Source organism: Mustelus asterias, chromosome 5 (assembly GCF_964213995.1).
Source record: "Mustelus asterias chromosome 5, sMusAst1.hap1.1, whole genome shotgun sequence".
NCBI classification, from domain to species: domain Eukaryota; kingdom Metazoa; phylum Chordata; class Chondrichthyes; order Carcharhiniformes; family Triakidae; genus Mustelus; species Mustelus asterias.
Genome location: NC_135805.1, coordinates 140,697,010 through 140,723,515, shown reverse-complemented (window position 1 = coordinate 140,723,515; position 26,506 = coordinate 140,697,010). Strand labels below are relative to the sequence as shown.

Sequence of the window (26,506 nt, the reverse complement as noted above, 5' to 3'; positions counted from 1 at the left end):
AGGATGTTACCTGGTATGGAGGAGCTTAGTTATGAGGAGAGATTGGGTAAACTGGGGTTGTTCTCCCTGGAAAGACGGAGGATGAGGGGAGACTTAATAGAGGTGTATAAAATTATGAAAGGCATAGATAGGGTGAACGGTGGGAAGCTTTTCCCCAGGTCGGTGGTGACGTTCACGAGGGGTCATAGGTTCAAGGTGAAGGGGGGGAGGTTTAACACAGATATCAGAAGGACATATTTTACACAGAGGGTGGTGGGGGCCTGGAATGCGCTGCCAGGCAAGGTGATGGAGGCGGACACACTGGGAACGTTTGAGACTTATCTAGACAGCCATATGAACGGAGTGGGAATGGAGGGATACAAAAGAATGGTCTAGTTTGGACCAGGGAGCGGCGGGAGCTTGGAGGGCCGAAGGGCCTGTTCCTGTGCTGTATTGTTCTTTGTTCTTTGCAGCCATACCAACCAAGTTTTACCTGGCAGTACACCCACAAAGGGTGGCCCCCATCCACTGCACGTAGAATACCAACAGCATTTCTTTGTTAATTCATATCACAGTATGTGGGCGTCTCAGGCTGGACCAGCATTTATTCCCCATACCTAGCTGTCCTTCAGAAGGTGGAGAGCTGCCTCTTTCAACCGCTGTAATCTCTGAGGTGTAAGTACACCCACAGTGCTGTTAGGTAGGGATTTTGACCCAGTGACAGCGAAGGAAAAGTGATATATTTCCAGGTCAGAACGGTGAGTGATTTGGAGTGGAACCCAGGTTCCCAGGTATCTGCTGCACTTATCCTTCTAAATGGTATTGGTAGTGAGTTTGGTGCTAAGGAATCTTGTTGAGTTCCTTCAGTGCATCTTGTAGATGGTGCAAACAGCTGCCACTGTTTGTCCGTGCTGGAGGTATTGAATGTTTGTGGAAGGAATAGCAATTAAGTGGGCTGCTTTGTCTTGAATGGTGTCACGTTTCTTGAGTGTTGTTGAAGCTGCATTCATCCAGACAAGTGGAGATTATTCCTTCACACTTCTGACTTGTGCCTTGTAGGCAGTGGACAGACTTTGGGAAGTCAGGATGTGAGTTACTTGCCACAGGATTTGGAGGAAGGAACTGAAGGCACTGTTGCTAAGTTTGCAGATGATCCAAAGATATGTAGAGGGACAGGTAGTATTGAGGAAGCAGGGGGGCTGCAGAAGGACTTGGACAGGTTAGGAGAGTGGGCAAAGAAGATGGAATACAATGTGGAAAAGTGTGAGTTTATGCACTTTGGAAGGAGGAATGGAGGCATAGATTATTTTCTAGAGCAGGAATGTACTTCTGAAGCTGTATAAGGCTCTTGTCAGATTCCATTTGGAGTATTGTGAGCAGTTTTGGGCCCCGTATCTAAGGATGGATGTGCTGGCCTTGGAAAGGGTTCAGAGGAGGTTCACAAGAATGATCCCTGGAATGAAGAGCTTGTCGTATGACGAACAGTTGAGGACTCTGGGTCTGTACTCGTTGGAGTTTAGGAGGATGAGGGGGGATCTTACTGAAAGTTGCAGGATACTGCGAGACCTGGATAGAGTGGACATGGAGAGGATGTTTCCATTAGTAGGAAAAACTAGAAACAGAGGGCACAACCTCAGGCTAAAGGGACGATCCTTTAAAACATGGATGAGGAGGAATTTCTTCAGCCAGAGAGTGGTGAATCTGTGGAACTCTTTGCCGCAGAAGGCTGTGGAGGCCAGGTCATTGAGTGTCTTTATGACAGAGATAGATAGGTTCTTGATTAATAAGGGGACCAGGGGTTATGGGGAAAAGGCAAGAGAATGGGGATGAGAGAAAAATCAGCCATGATTGAAAGGCAGAGCAGATTGATGGGCCGAGTGGCCTAATTCTGCTCCTAGGTCTTATGGTCTTATAGGATTCCTAGCCTTTGTCTTGTTCTGGTAGCCACAGTATTTATATGGCAAGTCCAGTTCAGTTTCCGGTCAATGGTAATCCCCAGGATTTTGACAGTGGGGGATTCAGTGATGGTAATGCCATTGAATGTCAAGGGGTGATTTTAGATCCTATCTTGTTGGAGATGATTATTGCCTGGCACTTGTGTGGCGCGAATATTCCTTGCCACTTGTGAGCCCAAGCCTGAATATTGACAGGTCTTGCCGCATTTGGACATGGACTGGTTGAGTATTTGAGGAGCAGCGAATGGTACTGAACATTGTGTAGTCATCAAAGCCATAGCCTTTGTAGGATCCAATGTCGTCAGTCATTTCTTGATATGTAGAGTGAATCGAATTGGCTGAAGACTGACATCTGTGATACTGAGGTCCACCAGAGGAGACTGAGATGAATCATCCACCCAGCACTTCCAGCTGAAGATTTTTGCAAATTCTTCAACCTTATCTTTTGCACTGATATGCTGGGCTGCTCCATCATTGAGGATGGGGATATTTGTGGAGTCTTCTCCCCTAGTGAGTTGTTTAACTGCCCACCACCATTCACGGCTGGATGTGGCAGGACTGTAGAGCTTGGATCTGATCCATTGGTTGTGGGATTGCTTAGCTCTGCATATTACTTGCTGCTCATGCTATTTTGCATGCAAGTAGTCCTGGTCTGTAGCTTCACCAGGTTTACACCTCATTTTTAGGTAAGCCTTGTGTTGTTCCTGGCATGCCCTCTTGCGCACTTCATTGAACCAGGGTTGATCCCCTGGCTTGGTGGCAATGGTAGAATGGGGATATGCCGGGCCATGAAGTTACAGTCTCTGGTTGAGTACAGTTCTGTGCTGCTGATGGCCGTCATGATGTGGAGATGCCGGCGTTGGACTGGGGTAAACACAGTAAGAGTTTTAACAACACCAGGTTAAAGTCCAACAGGTTTATTTGGTAGCAAATGCCATTAGCTTTCGGAGCGTTGATCCTTTGTCAGATGGAGTGGATATCTGCTCTCAAACAGTGCACAGAGACACAAAATCAAGTTACAGAACACTGATTAGAATGCGAATCTCTACAGCCAACCAGGTCTTAAAGATACAGACAATGTGAGTGGAGGGAGCATGAAGCACAGGTTAAAGAGATGTGTATTGTCTCCAGACAGAACAGCCAGTGAGATTCTGCAAGTCCAGGAGGCAAGCTGTGGGGGTTACTGATAGTGTGACATGAACCTAAGATCCCGGTTTAGGCCGTCCTCATGTGTGCGGAACTTGGCTATCAGTTTCTGCTCAGCGACTCTACGCTGTTGTGTGTCGTGAAGGCCGCCTTGGAGAATGCTTACCCGAAGGTCAGAGGCTGAATGCCCGTGACCGCTGAAGTGCTCCCCCACAGGAAGAGAACAGTCTTGCCTGGCGATTGTCGAGCGGTGTTCATTCATCCGTTGTCGTAGCATCTGCATGATTTCCCCAATGTACCATGCCTCGGGACATCCTTTCCTGCAGCGTATCGGGTAGACAACGTTGGCCGAGTTGCAAGAGTAGGTACCGTGTACCTGGTAGATGGTGTTCTCATGTGAGATGATGGCATCCATGTCGATGATCCGGCACGTCTTGCAGAGGTTGCTGTGGCAGGGTTGTGTGGTGTCATGGTCACTGTTCTTCTGAAGGCTGGGTAGTTTGCTGCGGACAATGGTCTCCTCCTGGACTTGCAGAATCTCTCTGGCTGTCCTGTCTGGAGACAATACACATCTCTTTAACCTGTGCTTAATGCTCCCTCCACTCACATTGTCTGTATCTTTAAGACCTGGTTGGCTGTAGAGATTCGCATTCTAATCAGTATTCTGTAACTTGATTTTGTGTCTCTGTATGCCTTGTTTGAGAGCAGATATCCACTCCATCTGATGAAGGAGCAGCGCTCCGAAAGCTAATGGCATTTGCTACCAAATAAACCTGTTGGACTTTAACCTGTTGTTAAAACTCTTGCTGCTGATGGCTCACAGGATGCCCAGTCTTGTGTTGCTAGATCTGCTTGAAGTCTATCTCATTTAGCTTGATGATCGTGCCACACAATATGATGGAGGCCATCCTTAATGTGAAGCGACTTTGTCGCCACAAGGACTTTGCAGTGGTCACCCCTACCGATACTGTCGTGGGCAAATGCATCTGCGGCAGGCAGGTTGGTCAGGATGAGATTAAGTATGCTTTTCCCTCTTTTTTTCTCTTACCACCTGCGCAGTCCCAGCCTAGTAGCTTTGTCCTTTAGGACCCGGCCAGCTCATTCTGTGATGGTGCTACTAAGCCATTCTTGGTGATGAGCATTGAAGTCCCCCTCAGAATACTTTCTGCTCCCTTGCCATCCTCAGTGCTTCCTGCAAGTGGTGTTCAACATGGAGGAGGACTGATTTATCAGCTGAGGGGGACGGTCCGTGGTAATCAGCAGCTTTCCCTATCCATGTTTGACATGGTGCTTTGAGACTTCATGCAGTCCAGGGTCGATGTTCAGGATTCCCAGGACAACTCCCTCCCAATTGTACAGCACTGTGCTACCACCTCTGTTGGGTCTGTCCTGCCAGTGACATGGGACATACCCAGGAATGGTGGTGTCTGGGACATTATCTATAAGGTATGATTCCGTGAGTATGACTGTTGCTTGACTCGTCTGTGATACAGCTCACCCAATTTTGGCACAAGCCCCCAGATGTTAGTAAGGAGGGGTTTGCAGGGTCGTTGGGGCTGGGTATGCTGTTGTCATTTATGGTGCCTAGGTCGATGCCGGGTGATCTATCCAGTTTTGTTCCTTTTTGTTCCATTTGTAGTAGTTGAATACAACTGAGTGACTCGCTAAACTCTTTCAGAGGGCATTTAAGAGTCAATCACATTGCTGAGTGTCTGGAGTCATGTTTGGTCAGACCAGGTAAGAACAGCAAGGACATTAGTGAACCAGATGGGTTTATATGTAAATCATGATGCCGGCGTTGGACTGGGGTGGGCACAGTAAGTAGTCTCACAACACCAGGTTAAAGTCCCAACAGGTTTATTTGGTAGCATGAGCTTTCGGAGTGCACTCGCCTGATGAAGGAGCAGCTCTCCGAAAGCTCATGCTACCAAATAAACCTGGTGTTGTGAGACTACTTACTATATGTAAATCAACAGTGGTTTCAAGGTCATCGTTAGATGAGGTCTTTAATGGCCATTAAGGGCTCAAATGGCCTCCAGGCTGGAAGGCTGTACACAACACTTTGCACACTATATTTAATTCATTCTGCACCTTCCTGTTCCGGTATGCTTCTTAAGCAGCTCCCAGCCTTCCTCCAGAAGAGTCTTAATTTCCACCTAATGACAGTTCTAAAGAGGGCGTAGGGACAGGAGGACCAGGAGGTTCATGTGCAGAGATCTTTGAAAGTGGTAGGACATGAGAGTGTAGATAGCAAAGCACATGGACTCTTGGGCTTCATAAATACAAGCATTGAGTATGAAAGCGGGGAAATTATACTGAACCATGATAAAAGCTCTGGTTAGGCCACAACAACAGTAGTGTATTCTGGTCACCTCACTTTTGGAAGGATACAAGGGTCCTTAATGAAGTGCCACAATGGTCCTAGGGGGTCAAGGATTTTAGCTACAAGGTTATGGTGTCGAAGCTGGGGTTGTGCTTTGCTGGAACAACTTCTGGAAGGATAGGGTCAGCAGGCACGACTTCTGGAAGGATAAGGTCAGCAGACACATGGAAATACCAGCATCTAAAAGTTCCCCTCAAAGTCACTCACTCCTGATTTGGAAATATATTGCCATTCCTTCACTGTCGTTGGGTCTAAATCCTGGAATTCCCTCCCTAACAGCACTGTGGGTGTAGACTGCAGTGGTTCAAGAAGATGGCTCACCACCACTTTTTCAAGGGAAAATAGGAATGGGCAATAAATGCTGGCCCAGCCAGTAATGCCCACATCCCATGAATGAATTTTTAAAAATTGATTGGCATCCCATCCACCACCATTCCATTCACCACTGGTGCACTATGCCTGCGGTTTGAACGATAGAAATCATAGAAACCCTATAGTGCAGAAGGAGGCCATTCGGCCCATTGAGTCTGCACTGACAGCAATCCTACCCATGTTCTATCCCCATCACCCCACATATTTACCCCGCTAATCCCTCGAACCTCTAATCCCTCTATGCATCCCAGGACACTAAGGGACAATTTAGCACAGCCAATCAACCTAACCTGCACATCTTTGGCCTGTGGGAGGAAACCGGAGCACCCGGAGGAAACCCACACAGACATGTGAAGAATCTGCAAACTCCAGACAGACAGTGGCTCAAGCCAGGAATTGAACCCAGGTCTCTGGAGCTGTGAGGCAGCAGTGCTAACCACTGTGCCACCATGCCACAATCTACCATCACTTCTATCACTTAGAAGGACATGGGCACCAAGTGCATAGGAACACCACCATCTCCAAATACTCTCCCATGTCATACCTTCTTGACTTAGAAATAACTTACCATTCATCAATGGGTCAAAACCTGGAATTCCTCACAACAGTACCATGGGTGTACCTTTGCCACATGAACTGCAGTTTTTCAAGATGACAGCTCATCATCTTGGACAACTAAGGTTGGGCAATAAATGCTGACATAACGATGCCAACATCCCTTTACCAAATGTTTTTTTCAGAAAATGTTAGTGTTACATATCTTTTCCATGATGTCATATCTGTCATGAAGGTTAAAAGAAATGAAATTTCTGCCTAATGTGGTGTGAAATTTTCTGCTTGATTTCATTTGTTGAAACATGAACTCAGTTCAGGACTCCCAGGGGATATAGATACCGTCCTTTTTAGTCTATTGTTCTTGGGAATGTGTAAACAACCACGAACCAGATATACTGTTATAAACTGTTATATTCAACAGAGAAAGCATCAATTCACTTCTGCTCACTGAGAAGTATTATTAACTGCACACCAAGGATGGATGCCTTCTTTCAATGAATATTAAAATGAATTTAATCATGTTTAAAACAATCCACCTAACACTGACATTGGAAATAGCCCGAGGCTAACAAATGCAACCTTTAAACTAGTTTATTTACATTGATACAAAATATCAAACTATTGTTTTCTTTCTGAAGAGATGCAAGTGTCTGACAAGGAACTGAATGTTTGATGTGGTGATGGCTGTGTTTGATGGTCAGTTACTTCATTCTTTAGTCCTATCAAAGCTATTGCATAGAACATTGAACAGTACAGCACAGTACAGGCCCTTCGGCCCTCGATGTTGTGCCGAGCTTTGTCTGAAACCAAGATCAAGCGATCCCACTCCCTATCATTCTGGTATGCTCCATGTGCCTATCCAATAACCGCTTGAAAGTTCCTAAAGTGTCCAACTTCACTATCACAGCAGGCAGTCCATTCCACACCCCAACCACTCTGAGTAAAGAACCTACCTCGGACATCCCTCCTATATCTCCCATCATGAGCCTTATAGTTATGCCCCCTAGTAACAGCTACATCCACCCGAGGAAATAGTCTCTGAATGTCCACTCTATCTATCCCCCTCATCATCTTATAAACCTCTATTAAGTCGCCTCTCATCCTCCTCCGCTCTAAAGAGAAAAGCCCTAGCTCCCTCAACCTTTCCTCATAAGACCTACCCTCCAAACCAGGCAGCATCCTGGTAAATCTCCTTTGCACTCTTTCCAATGCTTCCACATCCTCCTTATAGTGAGGTGACCAGAACTGCACACAATATTCCAAATGTGGTCTCACCAAGGTCCTGTACAGTTGCAGCATAACCCCACGGCTCTTAAACTCAAACCCCCTGTTAATAAATGCTAACACACTATAGGCCTTCTTCACGGCTCTATCCACTTGAGTGGCAACCTTCAGAGATCTGTGGATATGAACCCCAAGATCTCTCTGTTCCTCCACATTCCTCAGAACCCTGCCGTTGACCCTGTAATCCGCATTCAAATTTGTCCTACCAAAATGAATCACCTCGCACTTATCAGTGTTAAAATCCATCTGCCACTTTTCGGCCCAGCTCTGCAATGTCAATGTCTCTTTGCAGCCTACAACAGCCCTCCACCTCACCCACTACTCCACCAATCTTGGTGTCATCAGCAAATTTACTGACCCACCCTTCATCCCCCTCCTCATTGATAAAAATCACAAATAGCAGAGGACCCAGCACTGATCCCTGTGGTACACCGCTGGTAACTGGTCTCCAGCCTGAAAATTTTCCATCCACCACCACCCTCTGTCTTCTATGAGATAGCCAGTTACTTATCCAATCGGCCAAATTTCCCTCTATCCCACACCTCCTTACTTTCTTCATGAGCCTACCATGGGGAACCTTATCAAACGCCTTACTAAAATCCATGTATACGACATCAACTGCTCCACCTTCATCTACACATTTAGTTACCTCCTCAAAGAATTCAATCAAATTTGTGAGGCAAGACTTACCCTTCACGAATCCATGCTGACTATCACGGATTAACTTGCATCTTTCCAAATGGTCATAAATCCTATCCCTCAGGACCTTTTCCATTAACTTACCGACCACCGAAGTAAGACTAACCGGCCTATAATTACCAGGGTCATTCCTATTTCCTTTCTTGAACAGAGGAACAACATTCGCCACTCTCCAGTCCTCTGGCACTATCCCCGTGGACAGTGAGGACCCAAAGATCAAAGCAAAAGGCTCTGCAATCTCATCCCTTGCATGTTGCGTTGAAAATAATCTCTCCTAATCCCTACATTATTTCGCATATTTTGTAGTTACTCTATCATCTCCTCTCACAGGCATAGCTTTGTGAAATGTGACATCTAACCCCTTCTTTGTCATTCTGTGCATTAAGCTGCAGTTTTAATTTGTGATTAATCATTTTGCTATTCTATTTCTCTTACCGTATCAAAGATTGACTAAGGAGAAATCCTTCTATTTAAAAGAAAACTGGATTAACACAGCCAGTTTACAGCTAGTTGAAGCATTTTTATGATGTGTTCATCCTAAATTCCTCTTCACATTGGATTTCATTCCATAAAAAGTCTTCACAGTTTTGAATACATTCTGTAGAAATATATTTATTTTAATCATCCTGGTAATTATCTTTACCTACAAATATTAAAATATGTTTGTGTCTGTTGGTATGTGTCAGGACTGTGGGGTTTATATCTGCAATTCCACATAAACACAACTGAGTTTGAATATAACATCTTCATGCAAAGTGCTGCGTAAAGAGACACTAGATAAATTCCTCAATAATTCAGAATAATGGGGAGGTGATGGCGAGTGGTATTATCACTAGATATTAATCCAGAAACTCAGCTAATGTTCTGGGGACCCAGGTTCAAATCCCACCACCACAGATGGTGAAATTTGAATCCAACAAAAATATATGGAATGACCTTGGAACCATTGTCAATTGTTGGAAAAAACCATCTCGTTCACTAATGTCCCTTAGGGAAGGAAATTGGCCATCATTACTTGGTCTGGCCTATGTGTGACTCCAGACCCACAACAATGTGGTTGACTGTCAACTGCCTTTGGGCAACTTGGGATGAGCAATAAATGCTGGCCAGCCAGCGACACCCATGCCCCATGAATGAATTAAAAATATCAGAGCTTAGTAAAGCTTCCTATTCACTGTCATTGAATACAACTCCTGAATTAATTTCCTGAAGGTCATCCACTTTAGATCTAAACGTGATAGAACAGACTGCTTTCTAAATGCTCAAAAGCTAGAAACAACGGAGGTGCAAAAATATTTGGAATCCAAGTACAGATCATTAAAGTGACATGACAAGAAATAGAAAATAATCAACTGAGCTAATGGAAATGCTTAACTTCTGGTGCCCCCACCCCCCACCCTCGGACCTCTGATTGCCCCTCCGGCCAGATCTTTGATTTCCCCCTTCTTCCTGGGATCTCTGGTGCCCCCCCCCTCCGCCCCACCCTTGGGCCTACGGTGCCACCCCCCCACCCCCACTCTGGCCTCTGGTGCCTCCGCCCCCCCCCCCCCCCCCCCCGGGCCTCTGGTGCCCCCCCCAACCCTCGGGCCTCCGGTGCCCCAACCCCCCCCCCCCCCTCGGGCCTCCGGTGCCGCCCCCCCCCCTCGGGCCTCCGGTTCCCCCGGCACCCCCCCCCCCCCTCGGGCCTCCAGTGCCCCACCCCCCCCCCCCCCCCTCGGGCCTTCGGTGCCGCCCGCCCCCTCAGGCCTCTGGTTCCCCCCGCCCCCTCATGCCTCTGGTTCCCCCACCCCCCACCCCCCCCCCCCCCCCCACCCTCGGGCCTCTGGTGCCCTCCCCCCACCCTCGGGCCTCTGGTGTCCCCCCCCCCCCTCAGGCCTCTGGTCTCCCCCCCCGCCCCCCCCTCCTCGGGCCTCTGGTTTCCCCACCCCCCCCCCCCCACCCTTGGGCGTCTGGTGCCCCCCCCCACCCCCCCCTCGGGCCTCTGGTTCACCCACCCCCCCCTCGGGCCTCTGGTTCCCCCCCACCCTCGGGCCACTGGTGTCCCCCCCCAACCCTCGGGCCTCCGGTGCCCCCCCCACCCCCACCCTCGGGCCTCTGGTGCCCTCCCCCCACCCTCGGGCCTCTGGTGCCCTCCCCCCACCCTCGGGGCTCTGGTGCCCTCCCCCCACCCTCGGGCCTCTGGTGCCCTCCCCCCCCCCCCCCCCCCCCCCCGCCCTCGGCCCTCCCCCCTCGGCCCCCCCCCCCCCCCCCCCCCTCGGCCTCCACCTCAGCCCGGCCCCGCCCACCTCCTCGCCCCCCCCCCCCCCCCCCCATCCTCGCTCCCCTCAGCCCCCCCCACCCCCTCTCGGCGCCCCCCCACCCTCTGGCCCCCCGGGTCCCCCCCTCGGGCCGCCCCCCACCCCCCCTCCCTCGCCCCCCCCGGCCCCTCAGCTCCCCCCCCCTCGGCCCCCTGCCCCCCCCCCCCCCCCCCCCCCCCCCCACTCCGAAAAAGAACTTTAAAGAAAAGCTCTCCAAGTGCTTGAAACAGACGGGGCTTGGTGGACATGAGTAATGATCACCTGCAAGGTGATTAAAGAAGGATTGCAAAAGCGAATATAGAGCTCGAACTGTTTGCAAAGCAGGTTGAAGCTCAGGTTTTAAAAGGGAAAAATAAGGTTATTATTGAAAACATGTTGCACACGAAGATTCTTCCATTGAAAGAAAATGGCAGAAGTTTTCGGCACTGTGGGATCCTTCAGTAGAAATGTGGAGCAATGGAACTCCTAAGCTGGGCAATTTGATTATTTTATGCAAGCGAACAAAATAGCAGAATATATTAGGGTTCCCACATTACTGAGTGTAATGGGGGAAAAAAGCATTAAATGTCCCCAGAAATTTAGTGCAGCCAGAGAAGTCAGGCACTAAGATATATGAAGAAATCGTAGGGATTCTGCAAGCTCACTATTCGCCAAAGCAGAGCGCTTCAGATTTTACAAACGTAATCGAGGGGGAATCAATTGCACAATTCATGGCTGTATTAAATAGACTTGCAGAGTACTGTGAGTGTATTAAATGACACAATTCCGAACAGACTGGTCTGTGATCTGAGAAATGAGGCAATACAGAAATGGCTGCTAACTCAGAGTAACCTTGCTCTTAAAAAAAGCCATGGAAATTGCCGTTTTGATGAAGCTGGTTGTGAAAGGAGCTCAGCAACTGAGTTCAAACACTCAAATACATAAAATGTCGGCTGAAATGACATCCAAGAGTTTTGAAACATGTCACAGATGTGCGAAGACAGGACATTCAGCTGCAGAATGCTGGTGCAAGGATATTGTTTGCAGATGCTGTAGAAAAATAAGCCACATTAAGTGTGCATGCTGGAAAAAAAGTAAGCTCTGAGCAAAAATAATAAACAAGGGCAGAACAAAACAGCATGTAAACAGAACAAAGAAAGTGTTCATGCTTTGCAAAAGGATCAAGAGAAAAGAGATGCTCTGCAGTCTGATGATGAATTGTCACTGAATGTGCTAGCCATTGCTGATGCATTGGGTCATTCCACTGTTGAATGGATTGGCAGTAATGATGGAAGTTGACATCGGGGCAGCAGTCTCACCAATGCCAGCGAATGTCTGCTCCCCCGTAATCCTTTGAAACCTTCAAAAGTAGTGCTGAAGACATACACTGGTGAAGTGGTTCCATTGTAGGGCCACATTGACTTAGTTGTACAACCGAATGGACAGTTGACAGACTTGTCTTTACATGGTTAGAAAAGATTGATCTAAATTGGGCCAAAGTCAAGCTATGACTAATGCAGAATCAGACCTTACAAAAATTCTCAAGAAGCACAACTACATGTTTGATGGAGAATTAGGAAGTATGAAAAACAGCAAAACTCTAATCATTTTTCTGTAACATTTTTTTAAGTGAGTCCTGTTATTTTTCTTTAGACTGCATTGTTGAATGTGTGAGTTCAAGGGTTGTGCAATTATACTTTCACCTGTTTGCACTTTAAGATTGTTAGTAAGTTAGTTCAGATTTATCAGCTTCTCGGGCAGCTCTTCCAAATTTTTTCCAGAACAACACCATTTTAATTCTTAAAAATTAACATGACCCCAGAAGTCAATAGAAAGCAAACAGCAATAAAGCAGCATAATAACATTCAGTATATGATTATTGAAGTTCATGTACTTATAGATTGACATAATACATCATATAAATATGAAAATCTGTGTTTTTAAAATACTTGTAAAAATGTTATTATTTTGTGTATTCACCAATCTGTTACATAATCTGAACCGTTCCAGTTTAAGGACCTTGCCCAGAAAATTGCATGGGTTGATGGTCTTGAGGTGGCTGATATTGGAGCCCTGTTTTTTCCATGGCACCAGGGTGATGGGGCTGGGCACAGCCAGGCTACAGCTCATCAGCGGAGGCCAAGTTGCTGAATTCCTGATTGGAGGCCTGACCTCAGGACTTAGTGAAGTCGGAGAGGAAGATTGAAGAACATTTAGCACAAGAGGGCTGGACACCATCTGGGCCTCCATGCTAGTGCAGGGTGAAGTTTCAGAGGAGCGAGAGCACTTGCAACCCCATTGCTGTTTCTGCGATTGCTGCTCTAGGTATAATTCAGTTATCATCAGGGCTTCTTTTACAAGGTCGTTGAGCTCTTTATTGGGAATGCTATCATACTTTGACTTGTATATGCGGAGTGCTCTAGAGTGTAATTGGGAGCCTGAGGATAGCATGGGTAAGAGTAAAGAGCTGTTTCAATTTTCATATCAGATTTTATCTCTGTTGAAGATCTTGTATATGTTCGCCATCACACTTGTCACCGAGGTGACTTGTAGTTTCACAGTTGCAGCGATGTGAATGTGGTACCTGTTTCGTGATCCTTTGCATGTTGGTTAAGATGAAGTAAAAGGGCAGTTGCTTCTAAAATGTCTGTTTGGATTCTGCTGGTTTTTGGAGGCCTAGGTAAGAATGTCCTATCATTCCAATTAGAAACAACTAATCAAAATGAATTTGTCTGTTACCTTTGATATGTGTAGACACGTGGCTAGCCTCTGGATGTAACTGTCAAAAAGCAAGTGATCTTTTGAGGGTTTGATGTCTATTGCTTTCCCTTGTAGCGATGTTGCAAAAACCTCAGTCGTGGGAGTGATTTGAATTGAATACATTATGAATGTCACAAACTTGCCTTCGGCATTAACCAAATGAGGGAAGATAATGCTGAATGTGAGGCACCTGTGTGGTTTCCTGGTGAACCTGACTGAACTGCTGTAGCACCACAGCCTTTTGTCTCTGAATGTGACATTCTGCACTGTGTGGTAACCGTCTTCATTTCTGCACCCACAGATCAGAGAGTGACCTCCTTCTGCACACTGAATGATATGCGATCAGCACAGAGCATGGAGGGTGCTGAGGAATTATCTTTGCACATTGGTCAAACAGACAGGAAGGATCACTCTGATGATACAGGGTAGGTATGAGTTGAGGTTTCCTTTCAAAGGCTACACAGTGACCTTGATGTAACATGCACACATAGCTCAGGATGGTTCCAGTTAAATTACCAAGTGTGCAGTGTGAGGCAGCAAAGAAATGGCTACGGCAGTTCATGAAGTACAAACTGGTACCGTAAAAGGGTAAGGGATTGCAGTCTTTTAGCCTTTGTTCCTCACAATTTTTTTCCCTCACTTGTGTCTACGAATTGACTGATCTTATTAATTGTGCTCTGTATATCGATTGGTTTATTATATATACTTGTGCATCCCCATTCCCTCGCCCATTGTTTTCAGCTTTTGTCATTTTTCCCTTTGTTAAACATGCCTAATGAAGATTCTGACCTTACAAAAATTGTCAAAAAAACATGATGACTACATGTTTGATGGAGAACTGGGAAGTATGAAAGAGAGCAAAATTTTAATCATTTTATGCATATCTTTTTTAATTGAGTCCTGTTATTTTTCTTTAGACTGAATTGTTGAATGTGTGACTTCAGTGGGTTGTGCAATTATAATTTCACCTGTTCACACTTTAAGATTGTTAGTAAGTTAGTTAAAGTTTATCAGCCTCTAGGTCAGCTCTTCCAAAGTATTTCCAGAACAACACCATTTAAACTCTTAAAAATTAACATGACCTCAAAAGTCAATAGAAACCAAACAGCAATAAAGCAGCATAATAACATTCAGTATATAATTATTGAAGTTTCTGTATTGTATAAATATGAAAATCTGTGTTTGTAAACAGTGCTTTGTAAAAATGTTATTATTTTGTGTACTCACCAATCTGTTACTTAATTTGAACCATTCCAGTTTAAGGACCTTGGCCAGGAAACTGCAAAAGCATGGGTTGAGGGTCTTGAGGTGGCTAATATTGAAGCCTTGATTTTCCATGGTACCAGGGTTGGGCTCAGGTAGGCTGCAGCTCATTAGCGGAGGCCAAGTTGCCAGATTCAGGATTGGGTCCATGCATCAATCTGGTGGTGACCATTGGTGTACCTCTCTGAACACCAGGTTAAAGTCCAACAGGTTTATTTGGTAGCACAAGCCACAAGCTTTCGGAGCGCTGCTCCTTCATCAGGTGCAAACTCAATTTACAAGATAATGGTTGGAATGCGAGTCTTTACAGGTAATCAAGTCTTAAAGGTACAGACAAGGTGGGTGGAGAGAGGGTTAAGCACAGGTTAAAGAGATGTGTATCGTCTCCAGCCGGGACAGTTAGTGAGATTTTGCAAGCACAGGCAAGTCGTGAGGGTTACAGATAGTGTGACATGAACCCAAGATCCCAGTTGAGGCTGTCCTCGTGTGCGGAACTTGGCTATCAGTTTCTGCTCAGCGATTCTGCATTGTTGTGTGTGGTGAAGGCCGCCTTGGAGAACGGTTACCCAAAGATCAGAGGTTGATGCCCGTGACTGCTGAAGTGTTCCCCAACAAGAAGAGAACACTCCTGCCTGGTGATTGTCGAGCGGTGTTCATTCATCCGTTGTCGTAGCATCTGCATGGTCATCCCACTTCTTGCCTTCAAACGACCGCACAACCTCAAACAGACCATTGTCCGCAGCAAACTACCCAGCCTTCAGGAGAACAGTGACCACGACACCACACAACCCTGCCACAACAACCTCTGCAAGACGTGCCAGATCATCGACACGGATGCCATCATCTCACCTGAGAACGCCATCCACCAGGTATACGGTATATACTCTTGCAACTCAGCCAACGTTGTCTACCTGATACGTTGCAGGAAAGGATGTCCCAAGACATGGTACATTGGGGAGACCATGCAGATGCTACGACAACGGATGGATGAACACTGATCGACAATCACCAGGCAGGAGTGTTCTCTTCCTGTTGGGGAACACTTCATCAGTCACGGGCATTCAGCCTCTGATCTTTGGGTAAGCGTTCTCCAAGGCGGCCTTCATGACACACGACAACACAGAATCGCTGAGCAAAAGCTGATCGCCAAGTTCCGCACACATGAGGATGGCCTCAACCGGGATCTTGGGTTCATGTCACACTATCTGTAACCCCCATGACTTGCCTGGGCTTGCAAAATCTCACTAACTGTCCTGGCTGGAGACGATGCACATCTCTTTAACCTGTGCTTAACCCTCTCTCCACTCACATTGTCTGTACCTTTAAGGCTTGATTACCTGTAAAGACTCGCATTCCAACCATTATCTTGTAAATTGAGTTTGCACCTGATGAAGGGCCAGTGCTCCGAAAGCTTGTGGCTTGTGCTTCCAAATAAACCTGTTGGACTTTAACCTGGTGTTATGAGACTTCTTACTGTGCTTACCCCAGTCCAACGCAGGCATCTCCACATCGTACCTCTCTGATGCAGCACTGGGTCAGCAGTACCTCCGTGCCTTGAGTTTGTTGAGTTACAGCACAGTTTTGTTGCACTTTCTTCAAGATACAAGTGTATCTTTTGGTTAGGAAGTGCTATAATGATTTGTAAAACGCCCACTCTTTGTACATATTTTGTGTATTCATATGTAGACAGATGAATAAATAATCACTAACTGAACCTTTCATTCTTTGCGGGTAATCAGGGGCACAGGTTTAGGAATGAAGGCAGAGCTGGTCTGGCTGTCTCGTTAAAACTAACCAGGTCTAATTCCTAAATTAACATTAGATGGCATCATTCAAAGGTTAATTGTTCTTCAGTTAGGAGACAGAATCCTGGATCCTTTTGCTGGAAGATCAATTAAGTGCCTGCAGACATTATGGCTCTGGATATCCCTATATGCTGACATTTTTGCACTTGTGAATAATTGACATTGTCCCTTTTATGCTACTTTTTTATAAGTTCATTACAGATATTCAATTTAACAGCATGCGTTGTCTGAAGTGTGTTATAGTGTTAGCAAATCATGCATAGTTGAATCATAGAATCATACGGTGCAGAAGAGGCCCTGCGGCCCATCAAGTCTGCACTGCCATGTGAGAAACACCTGACCTCTCACCTAATCCCATTTACCAGCAGTTGGCCGATAGCCTTGAATGTTATGATGTGCCAAGTGCACATCCAGGAACTTTTTAAAGGATGTGAGGCAACTCGTCTCTGCCACTCTCCAGGGCAGCGCATTCCAGATCGACACCACCCACTGGGTAAAAAAGCTTTTCTTTACATACCCTCCTAAACTTCCTGCCTCTCACTTTGATTTTGTGCCCCCTCTGACCCTTCAACTAAGAGGAACGGCTGCTCCTTATCCACTCTGTCAGTGTCCCTAATAATCTAGTACACCTCGATCAGGTCGCCCCTTAGTCTTCTCTGCTCCAACAAAGTTAACTCAATCTCTCTTCATATCTTAAATGTTCCATTCCAGGCAGCATCCTGCTGAATCTCCTCTGAACCCCCTCCAATGCAATCACATCTTTCCTATATGTGGTGACCAGAACTGTACACAGTACTCCAGCTGTTGCCTCACCAAAGTGCTATACAAGTCCAACATAACGTCCCTGCTTTTGTAATCTATGCCTTGACTGATAAAGGCAATTGTCCCATACGTACTTTTCACCACCCTACTAACATGTCCTTCCCGTCTTCAGAGATTTCCGAACAAACATGTCAAGGTCCCTTTGGTCTACAGAACTTCCTAGTGTCATGTCATTCATTAAATACTTGCTTGTCAAATTACCCATCCAAAGTATATTACCTCACACTTTTCAGGATTAAATTCCATCTGCCCATTTGACCATTCAGTCTATATCTTCGTGTAGCCCAAGGCACTCAATCTCACTGTTAACCACTCAGCCAATCTTTGTGTCATCCGCAAATTTACTAATTCTACCCCCTTGCATAGTCATCTATATTGTTTATATAAATGATAAGTAATAGGGGACCCAGCACAGATCCCTGTGGTACACCACTGGACACTGGCTCCCAGCTACAAAAGCAGCCTTCCATCATCACTCTCTGTTTCCTCCAGCTGAGCCTATTTTGAATCCACTTTATCAAATTACCCAGTATCCCATGCGTAATTTGCCTTATTTATAAGTATCCCATGTGGGACCTTGTCAGAGTCTTTGCTGAAAACCATATAAACTACATCAACTGCACTACCATATCTACACATCTGGTCAACACCTTAAAAATTTCAATCAAATTTGTTAGGCATGACCTCCCTCTGACAAAGCCATGCTGACTATCCCTGATCAAGCCTTGTCTCTCCAAGTGGTTGCTTACAATGATTAACGGAATTTACTACATTATAGCAGTTGGATGTTGCACCATAAAAGGCACAATGTATTATCAGGAAAATTGATATGACAAAGATAATAAATTATGTAAAAATCTTTTCGATATTTATCTCCAGCTGTGTCACTTCCACGCTCAGTTCTTCCTAAAACCAGAAGACATAGGAGCAGAATTAGACCACTTGGCCCATTGAGTCTGCTCCGCCATTCAATCAAGGCAGATATTTTTCTCATCCTCATTCTCCTGCCTTTTCCCTTTATTAATCAAGAACCTATCTATCTCTGTCTTAAAGACATTCAATGACCTGGCCTCCACAGCCTTCTGTGGCAAAGAGTTCCATAGATTCACTATTCTCTGGCTGAAGAAATTCCTCCTCATCTATGTTTTAAAGGATCGTCCCTTCGTCCCTTTAGCCTGAGGTTGTGCCCTCTGGTTCTAGTTTTTCCTACTAGTGGAAACATCCTCTCCACGTCCACTCTATCCAGGTCTCGCAGTATCCTGTAAGTTTCAATAAGATCCCCCCCTCATCCTTCTAAACTCCAACGAGTACAGACCCAGAGTCCTCAACTGTTCCTCATACGACAAGCTCTTCATTTCAGGGATCATTCTTGTGACCTCCTCTGGATCCTTTCCAAGGCCAGCACATCCTTCCTTAGATACGGGGCCCAAAACTGCTCACAATACTCCAAATGGGGTCTGACCAGAGCCTTATACAGCCTCAGAGGTACATCCCTGCTCTTGTATTCTAGTCCTCTCAACATGAATGCTAACATTGCATGTGCCTTCCTAACTGCCGACTGAACCTGCATGTTAACCTTTAAGAGAATCTTGAAAAAGGACTCCCAAGTCCCTTTGTGCTTCTGATTTCCTAAGCATTTCCATATTTAGAAAATAGTCTATGCCTCCATTCCTCCTTCCAAAGTGCATAACCTCACACTTTTCCACATTGTATTCCATCTGCCACTTCTTTGCCCACTCTCCTAGCCTGACCAAGTCCTTCTGCAGTCCCCCGCTTCCTCAATACTATTAATATACTCTATTCCTTCTCCATAAAGACTGAGACAGTATACTTATTCATCTCTTGCTATTCCCACCTATTCATGTTAAATTTATGTAATCATCCCCGAATGATTTCACATTTTATTACTATTACATTTAACCCTTACCTATTAACCCTTATTATGATCATCCGTATTCTTTCATACAAAAACAGAAAAACCTAGCAGGTCTGGCAGCATCCATAGGGAGAGAAAACAGAATTAATATTTTGAGTCTGCATGACTCTTCTTCAGAACTAAAGGTAAAAATCTGCTTATATACAAGAGGGGGTGGAACAGTTGGAACAATGATTAATGGGAGCTGGGAGAGATTGCAACCAAGACGTAGCCTTATCTTGAATATCACTGCCTTTTCTATATTTTTTATATTTTCCAGTTTCTTACATAATCCCCTCTATTTATCGTATGCCTCTTTTGTATCTAATTCCTGCTCTAACTCGTACCTTTTGAAGCGAAAGAACAGGATGATGATAACAAGTGCTTGCATTATATACAAGAGACTTGGATATTGGAATATAGGATAAAATTTCAAAATTTGCCAATGATACCAAATTTGGAGGAATGGCAGCGACGATGATACTAACCGACTGCAACAGTATGTAGAAAGGCTAGCAGAACGGGCAGGCAAGTGCAGATATAATTCAATATAGGTAAGTGTGAGGTGAAGGGATAGGGGAGGCAACATAGACACAATATAAAAGCAAAATACTGCGGATGCTGGAATCTGAAACAAAAATAGAAAATGCTGGAAAATCTCAGCAAATCTGACAGCATCTGCGGGGAGAGAATAGAGCCAATGTTTCGAGTCTAGATGACCCTTCGTTGGCTCTATTCTGTCCCCACAGATGCTGTGTTTCTGTTTCTGTGTTGAACATTGACACAATGACAGTTCCAAATGGAATGCGAGGGTGCATGTGCATCGATTTTTGAAGGTGGCATTGGTAGGGAAATTATGCTGAACTGTTGTAAAGCTTTGGTTAGGCCACAAGTAGAGTATTGTATCCAGTTCTGGTCCCAGCACATGGGCCAGAATTTTACCTTCGCCATGTGAGTGCACAGCAGTCATGAATCATTGCAAAATGTTGTGCGATATTTTGGTTGGTGGGTGCACACGGAAATCAGAAGCATACTTGCCGACAGTTAAAGGGACAATTAAGGCCATTTAAACTCCAGTTGACCATGATTTTGAGTAACCCATGCATGTGCTTTTCCGCTTGCTGCATGGACCAATTGTTCAAGTGTCCTTCACGTGTTTCTATTATTCTACATCCAGGATGGGATAAAAGGCCCAGCAGACTTTGGAGAGGTGTGGAATTAGGAGTTTTGAAATAGTTGGTAGTGAATGTATTGATTGTTTTTGGAATATTTTTGTTAATTTAGATAATTCTTGGACGGTTAAATTTAAGCAGAGGCTTTCTACAGGCCCCTTCATTGATGAAATCTGTGCAAGCATCAGGTCAAACATGGGGATTGTGTACTCAGCTAGAGAGACCTCCTCAGAAGAGGAAGAGAGAAAGCCAGAAGGGAGAGGAGGCTAGTTGCCTCCAGGCACAATCCTAGAGTCTGCTCTCAGAGCCAAAAGGTAGAACTGAAGGAGTGGATCACCAGCAGACTTTGCAAGTAGCAAGAGTAAGGAAAAGGCACCAATACCTAGCTGCTAGAGTGTACAGGTAGCGATCCAGCTGCTATTGACTGCACACATGCCCATCAAGGGAGCCAGGTACTTTATGAATAGAAAGCTGTTCCACTCACTCAGCATGCACGTTTTGTGTGACCACAAGCATGAAATATTTTCTTAGATATTCTTGAAGCTGCCGTGATCCCTACATCCCACATCACTCCCAGGTATCATTTATTCAGGCTCTTCATTGCACTAGCACACCACTCAGGCACGCTAGGATTCCTGCTGGGGAAAGCTACAACCTCAGTCATGCCTCCACAACTTGTCATTGAGAGGACAATAGGCCTGCTCAAAATGAGGTTTCACTGCCTGGACCACTCTGGGAGATCACTGTAATATCCTCTGGCTGCTTGCTGTGCCCTACATAATCTGTCACCTTTGGAGAATGAAGACAGCGTTGTTCCAGAGGCCAGAGATGATGAATCCCGAGCTAATTCTGGGAAGGAGCCTGATCAGCCCCAGGATGAACAAGATCCAGATTTGAGGATGCTTTTGGGAGCCAGGGAGACCTTGCTTCAGAGGACCTTCCAGTAACACTCCAAAACCAGGAGTCCAAATGATGACAAGCAGACTGCCACCTTACTCCTCTGTGCTGATAAGGTCCGCCTGCCATCCTCCACTCAAGTCCCTCCCTCTGAAATTAACTTTGTAACCCAGTGATTTGCTACACACAATTCCCAGGTTTCCTCTGTAACAATTGCATGAAACACTAAGGCCATTAAACATGATCTAACATTTTAAGAGTAAATTGTGAGATTTACATATACAGTTACACACACAAGCCATGAGAAATTAATCACCCATGAAACCCCTTCTGTGATCATAGTGATTTAAATTTACGGTTAAGAGTGCTATGTCTTGGTGCTTCTCCTCGCCAGCAACTGCATTGGAGGCAGGCTGCTGACTCTGATACTCCGTGAGCCTTGATGACTTTGGCGGGTCCTCTGGTGGCTGGGGCCTGTGTGGATCCTGACTGGCTAGGGTGTCCAATGCCATGGTTGGGCACTTCTCAGTGGTTGTGGTCTGCTCGGATATGACTATCACTGGCAGAGGGATGGAGGAGCTTCTACCATTATCAGGGTCATCCTGAGACAAGCCCCTAGGTGCATGGAGCTGCAGATTGTCTGCCAACATGAGGTTTGTTTGATCCTAACTCGAGATGGACGGGATGCTAGCAGTGTCACGAGGTATCACATCCAACTTTCAAATTAGCAGTTACGTGATGAGGTCACTGCCAGCGGGTAGGCTCATTGGCCTGAAAGAAACTGTGTGTTCAGAGCTCTGGTTTAGTGCTCATCTTCTGTGTGGACTCCTACAATACAGAGTCTATAGCCACAGACCCTTGTGGTCTGGAAATACCCTAATGACATCATCAAATTATGTGATCAGCTTTTAAGCAACCTTGCAGACCTTCTAAATATATAACAGTGTTGGAGATGGTCAAAGGAAATTGGGTAGGAACTTGAAGGAAATAAACTTGAAGGAGAATAGGACTGCCTGGACTGCTCCACAGAGACCTGGAATTTACTCAAATGTCTGATTTGCCCATTCTGCGCCATATATGACTCTGACATTTTTAAGCTGCAGACTGAGTATCTCCAGAAACATGCTATGCACAAATGTTTTAGCCTTGGGCATGTTTTGTACTGGTTTCAGCCACTGCTCAAATTCTGAAACCCAGACCATGAGCTGCTCTCGGTTTCTGCACATGTGGTCACCGAGGCCACAAGAAGTGTCTCAAGATTTCTCGCATGGCACCAGATGTGTATTCTGCAGGGCTGGGATTCCAAGTCATGCCTTTACTTTCTAGGCTATTAACTGGGAACACCAACCATTCACAAATCAGCTCCTTCTCTGGTTGTGACATCACTATAGCTGTTTTGCAGATGTTGCTTCTTATTGGCGGTTTCACTGGAGGCTCTCCAGCCCTGCTGTAACTCCACAATCACTGCACTTGGTCTCCATCCAGGTCTGCTAATGTCTGAGAATGTCTAGGCTGTCTCCCTTCCATCACCACCTCCAGTTTAGCTCCTCAGTCACTGCACTCACTATGTATCTAGATATACTGCCACCGGTGAGTGTCTCTCCCTCATTTTAACTCCTCATTGGCTCAGTCTCCAGCCAGGTCACTGCTGCTGCTGGTGAGTCTGTTATTTTCAGTCATAACTGTGCTCTGAAAATGCTCCATGAGAAATGAATCTGAGTAATACCTCATTAAGCCCCTAATCCAACTAACTATCATTTATGTAACGTGAATTTATCAGACATTTGTCAGCCTCAGTCTGGATATTACTGAGATCCTACAGTAGGCTGTTAAGGCCTGCTTAATTAAAAAGATTAACTAGAACTGTTCTAAGAAAGATCTGTATTCAGTCTTTTCAGAAATAGACAACTGGAAACCGCTTTTTTGTGAAAATATGAACCAGTCAACGTGGGAATTTGTCAAATCGCAAAGATAAATTACATTTGTTTGGTAAAATACTGTACACATTTTAATTGCTCCTTCCCTGGTGTAGGGAAGTCCTCCCCATCTCCCTGTGCCCCCACACCCCCCCTCTCCCCCCCCCCCCCCCCCCCCCCCACCACCACCCCCCATACCAATTAAAACTGTTTTGATGAGCAGTTCCCAAGTTAAACTATGATAGGGAGATGCCGGCGTTGGACTGGGGTAAACACAGTAAGAAGTCTTACAACACCAAGTTAAAGTCCAATGGGTTTATTTGGTAGCACGAGCGCTACTCCTTCATCAGGTGAGTGAAGAGTTGGGTTCACAAACGGGGCATATGTAGACACAAACTCAATTACAAGATAATGGTTGGAACGCGAGTCTTAACAGGTAATCAAGTCTTTACAGGTGCAGCCAGTGAGAGTGGAGAGAGGGTTAAGCACAGGTTAAAGAGGTGTGAATTGTCTCAAACCAGGACAGTTAGTGAGATTTCGCAAGCCCAGGCAAGTCGTGGGGGTTACAGATAGTGTGACATGAACCCAAGATCCCGGTTTAAGGCTGTCCTCATGTGTGCGGAACTTGGCTATCAGTTTCTGCTCAGCGACTCTGCATTGTCGTGTGTCGTGAAGGCCACCTTGGAGAATGCTTACCCGAAGATCAGAGGCTGAATGCCCTTGACTGCTGAAGTGTTCCCTGACAGGAAGGTGAAAGTTGAACACAGCACAAATGTAATAATTCATTTGCACTGCCACGTGAGTTTAAATGGGGAGCATTCTAAAATGTTGTGTAAAATTTTTGTTATTGAAGCATGGCTGATTGTGATGTGGTTTATTGCTTAATTCCTTTCTCTGCTGCATCTAGACTCCATTGCTGGAACTTTAGCTAAGATATTGGATTCCATGTTCCTGTGGTGTGGATTCATAGGCCCTGATTTTACATGCATGGCTGCCCGAGGCTCATAAGATCGTGCCCGAGGCCAATGGCGAATGCCGTTCTGTGAGCCTCGCCCGCCCCAATTTCGGGGCGGCCATGCAGGTAAAATCAGGGCCATAATCTCTAGATGTTTTCAGCCTGAAGTTCCTCTAAATAAAAGCTTCAGCATCATTTCACTCATACACACGCATTTAAAATCTTGCAGCAACTTTTATTTCCATTATTTCTGTTTGCAATACTTCCCTGTAAAAAAAAATTAAATCCTATTCCTCCTGATTAATTGGCCCAGCTTCAGCAGCATGAGATGAAATGAGCAAACAAGGTGCTTTGAGGCTTGTACTACCAATAGGTGTGCCTTGAGTGTAACTTGTAATATGGGCAGCCACAGTTATAGCAGCAGTCACATAGACAGGCTTTTCAAACAAATCAGGAAACTTAAGAGTAGGAGCAGATGGTGTAATGAGTAACTGTTGACCTTGGATGCCTGGCAGAACCTGGTTTTTCTATAGTAGTTTTTTTTATTGTTCCCAGGAAAGGAACTGAGTTGTGTTCCCTTTGACTGGAAGCACTCTGCATTTTTCTGCATCACACACAGCCAAATAACTGCAAGCCCTGTCAAATGTAATTGTATTCACCCAGCAGGGATTTATAAAATCTTCAGAATAGTCAAAATCATATAATCTTGAACTAGTGTGACTGCATGTGTGAGACTTTGACTGTTTCTCTGTGAATGTGTGTATCTTTTGCATTGGTCTTGCTGAAACAGCGTTAAGTTCCACTCACTATAAATAAATATAGAATAAACAGGATTGATTGGGATCTCTTCAGTTCTGATTGTTGGAAAGAACTCAAACGGGGAATTAGAAGGGCAAAAAGGGGTCACGAAATGTCCTTGGCAGACAGGATTAAGGAGAATCCCAAGGCATTTTATTCATACGTTAGGAACAAAAGGGTTGTCAGGGAAAAAATCGGAGCTCTCAGGGACAAAAGTGGGGAATTATGCTTGGAGCCCAAAGAATTAGGGGAGATCCTAAATGAATACTTTGCATTGGTATTCACAAAGGAGAGGGATGTGTTGACTGGGAGTGTCTCGGAGGGGAGTGTTGAACCGTTGGAGAAAATCTCCATTACAAGGGAGGAAGTGTTAGGTTTGTTAGAGAATATAAAGACTGACAAATCCCCAGGGCCTGATGGAATCTATCCAACGCTGCTCAGGGAGACGAGAGATGAAATCACTGGGCCTCTGACGCAAATCTTTGTCTCGCCACTGGACACAGGTGAGGTCCCAGAGGATTGGACGATAGCTAATGTGGTCCTGTTATTTAAGAAGGGTAGGAAGGATAACCCGGGTAATTATAGGCCGGTGAGCTTGACGTCCGTGGTGGGGAAGTTGTTGGAGAAGATTCTTAGAGATAGGATGTATGCGCATTTAGAAAGGAATAAACTCATTAATGATAGTCAGCATGGTTTTGTGAGAGGGAGATCATGCCTCACTAACCTGGTAGAGTTTTTTGAAGAAGTGACTAGAATGGTTGACGAGGGAAGGGCCGTGGATGTCATCTATATGGACTTTAGTAAAGCGTTTGACAAAGTCCCTCATGGTAGGCTGGTGAAAAAGGTTGGATCTCATGGGATAAAGTGGGAGGTGGCTAGATGGGTGGAGAACTGGCTTGGTCACAGAAGACAGAGGGTGGTAGTGTAAGGCTCTTTTTCCGGCTGGAGGCCTGTGACTACTGGTGTTCCGCAGGGCTCTGTATTGGGACCTCTGCTGTTTGTGATTTATATAAACGATCTGGAAGAAGGTGTAACTGGGGTGATCAGTAAGTTTGCGGATGACACAAAATTGGCAGGACTTGCAGATAGTGAGGAGCATTGTCAGAGGCTACAGAAGGATATAGATAGGCTAGAAATTTGGGCAAAGAAATGGCAGATGGAGTTCAATCCTGATAAATGCGAAGTGATGCATTTTGGTAGAAATAATGTAGGGAGGAGCTATACGATAAATGGCAGAACCATAAAGGGTGTAGATACGCAGAGGGACCTGGGTGTGTAAGTCCACAGATCCTTGAAGGTGACGTCACAGGTGGAGAAGGTAGTGAAGAAGGCATATGGCATGCTTGCCTTTATAGGATGGGGCATAGAGTATAAAAGTTGGGGTCTGATGTTGCAGATGTATAGAACGTTGGTTCGGCTGCATTTGGAATACTGCGTCCAGTTCTGGTCGCCACACTACCAGAAGGACGTGGAGGCTTTGGAGAGAGTACAGAGGAGGTTTACCAGGATGTTGCCTGGTATGGAGGGGCTTAGTTATGAGGAGAGATTGGGTAA

The 26,506-nt window shown here is 45.6% G+C and overlaps 1 protein-coding gene across 2 annotated transcripts in view; it reads left to right on the top strand.

Moving 5' to 3' along the window:
* LOC144493849 (signal-induced proliferation-associated 1-like protein 2) overlaps nt 1-26,506 on the top strand; it is a 490,731-nt gene that overhangs the window by 443,577 nt on the left and 20,648 nt on the right. For both annotated transcript variants that reach the window (XM_078213418.1, XM_078213417.1), the window contains one exon: nt 13,711-13,834. In XM_078213418.1, coding sequence (XP_078069544.1) covers nt 13,711-13,834 — 124 coding nt within the window. The remainder of the gene's footprint in view (nt 1-13,710; nt 13,835-26,506) is intronic.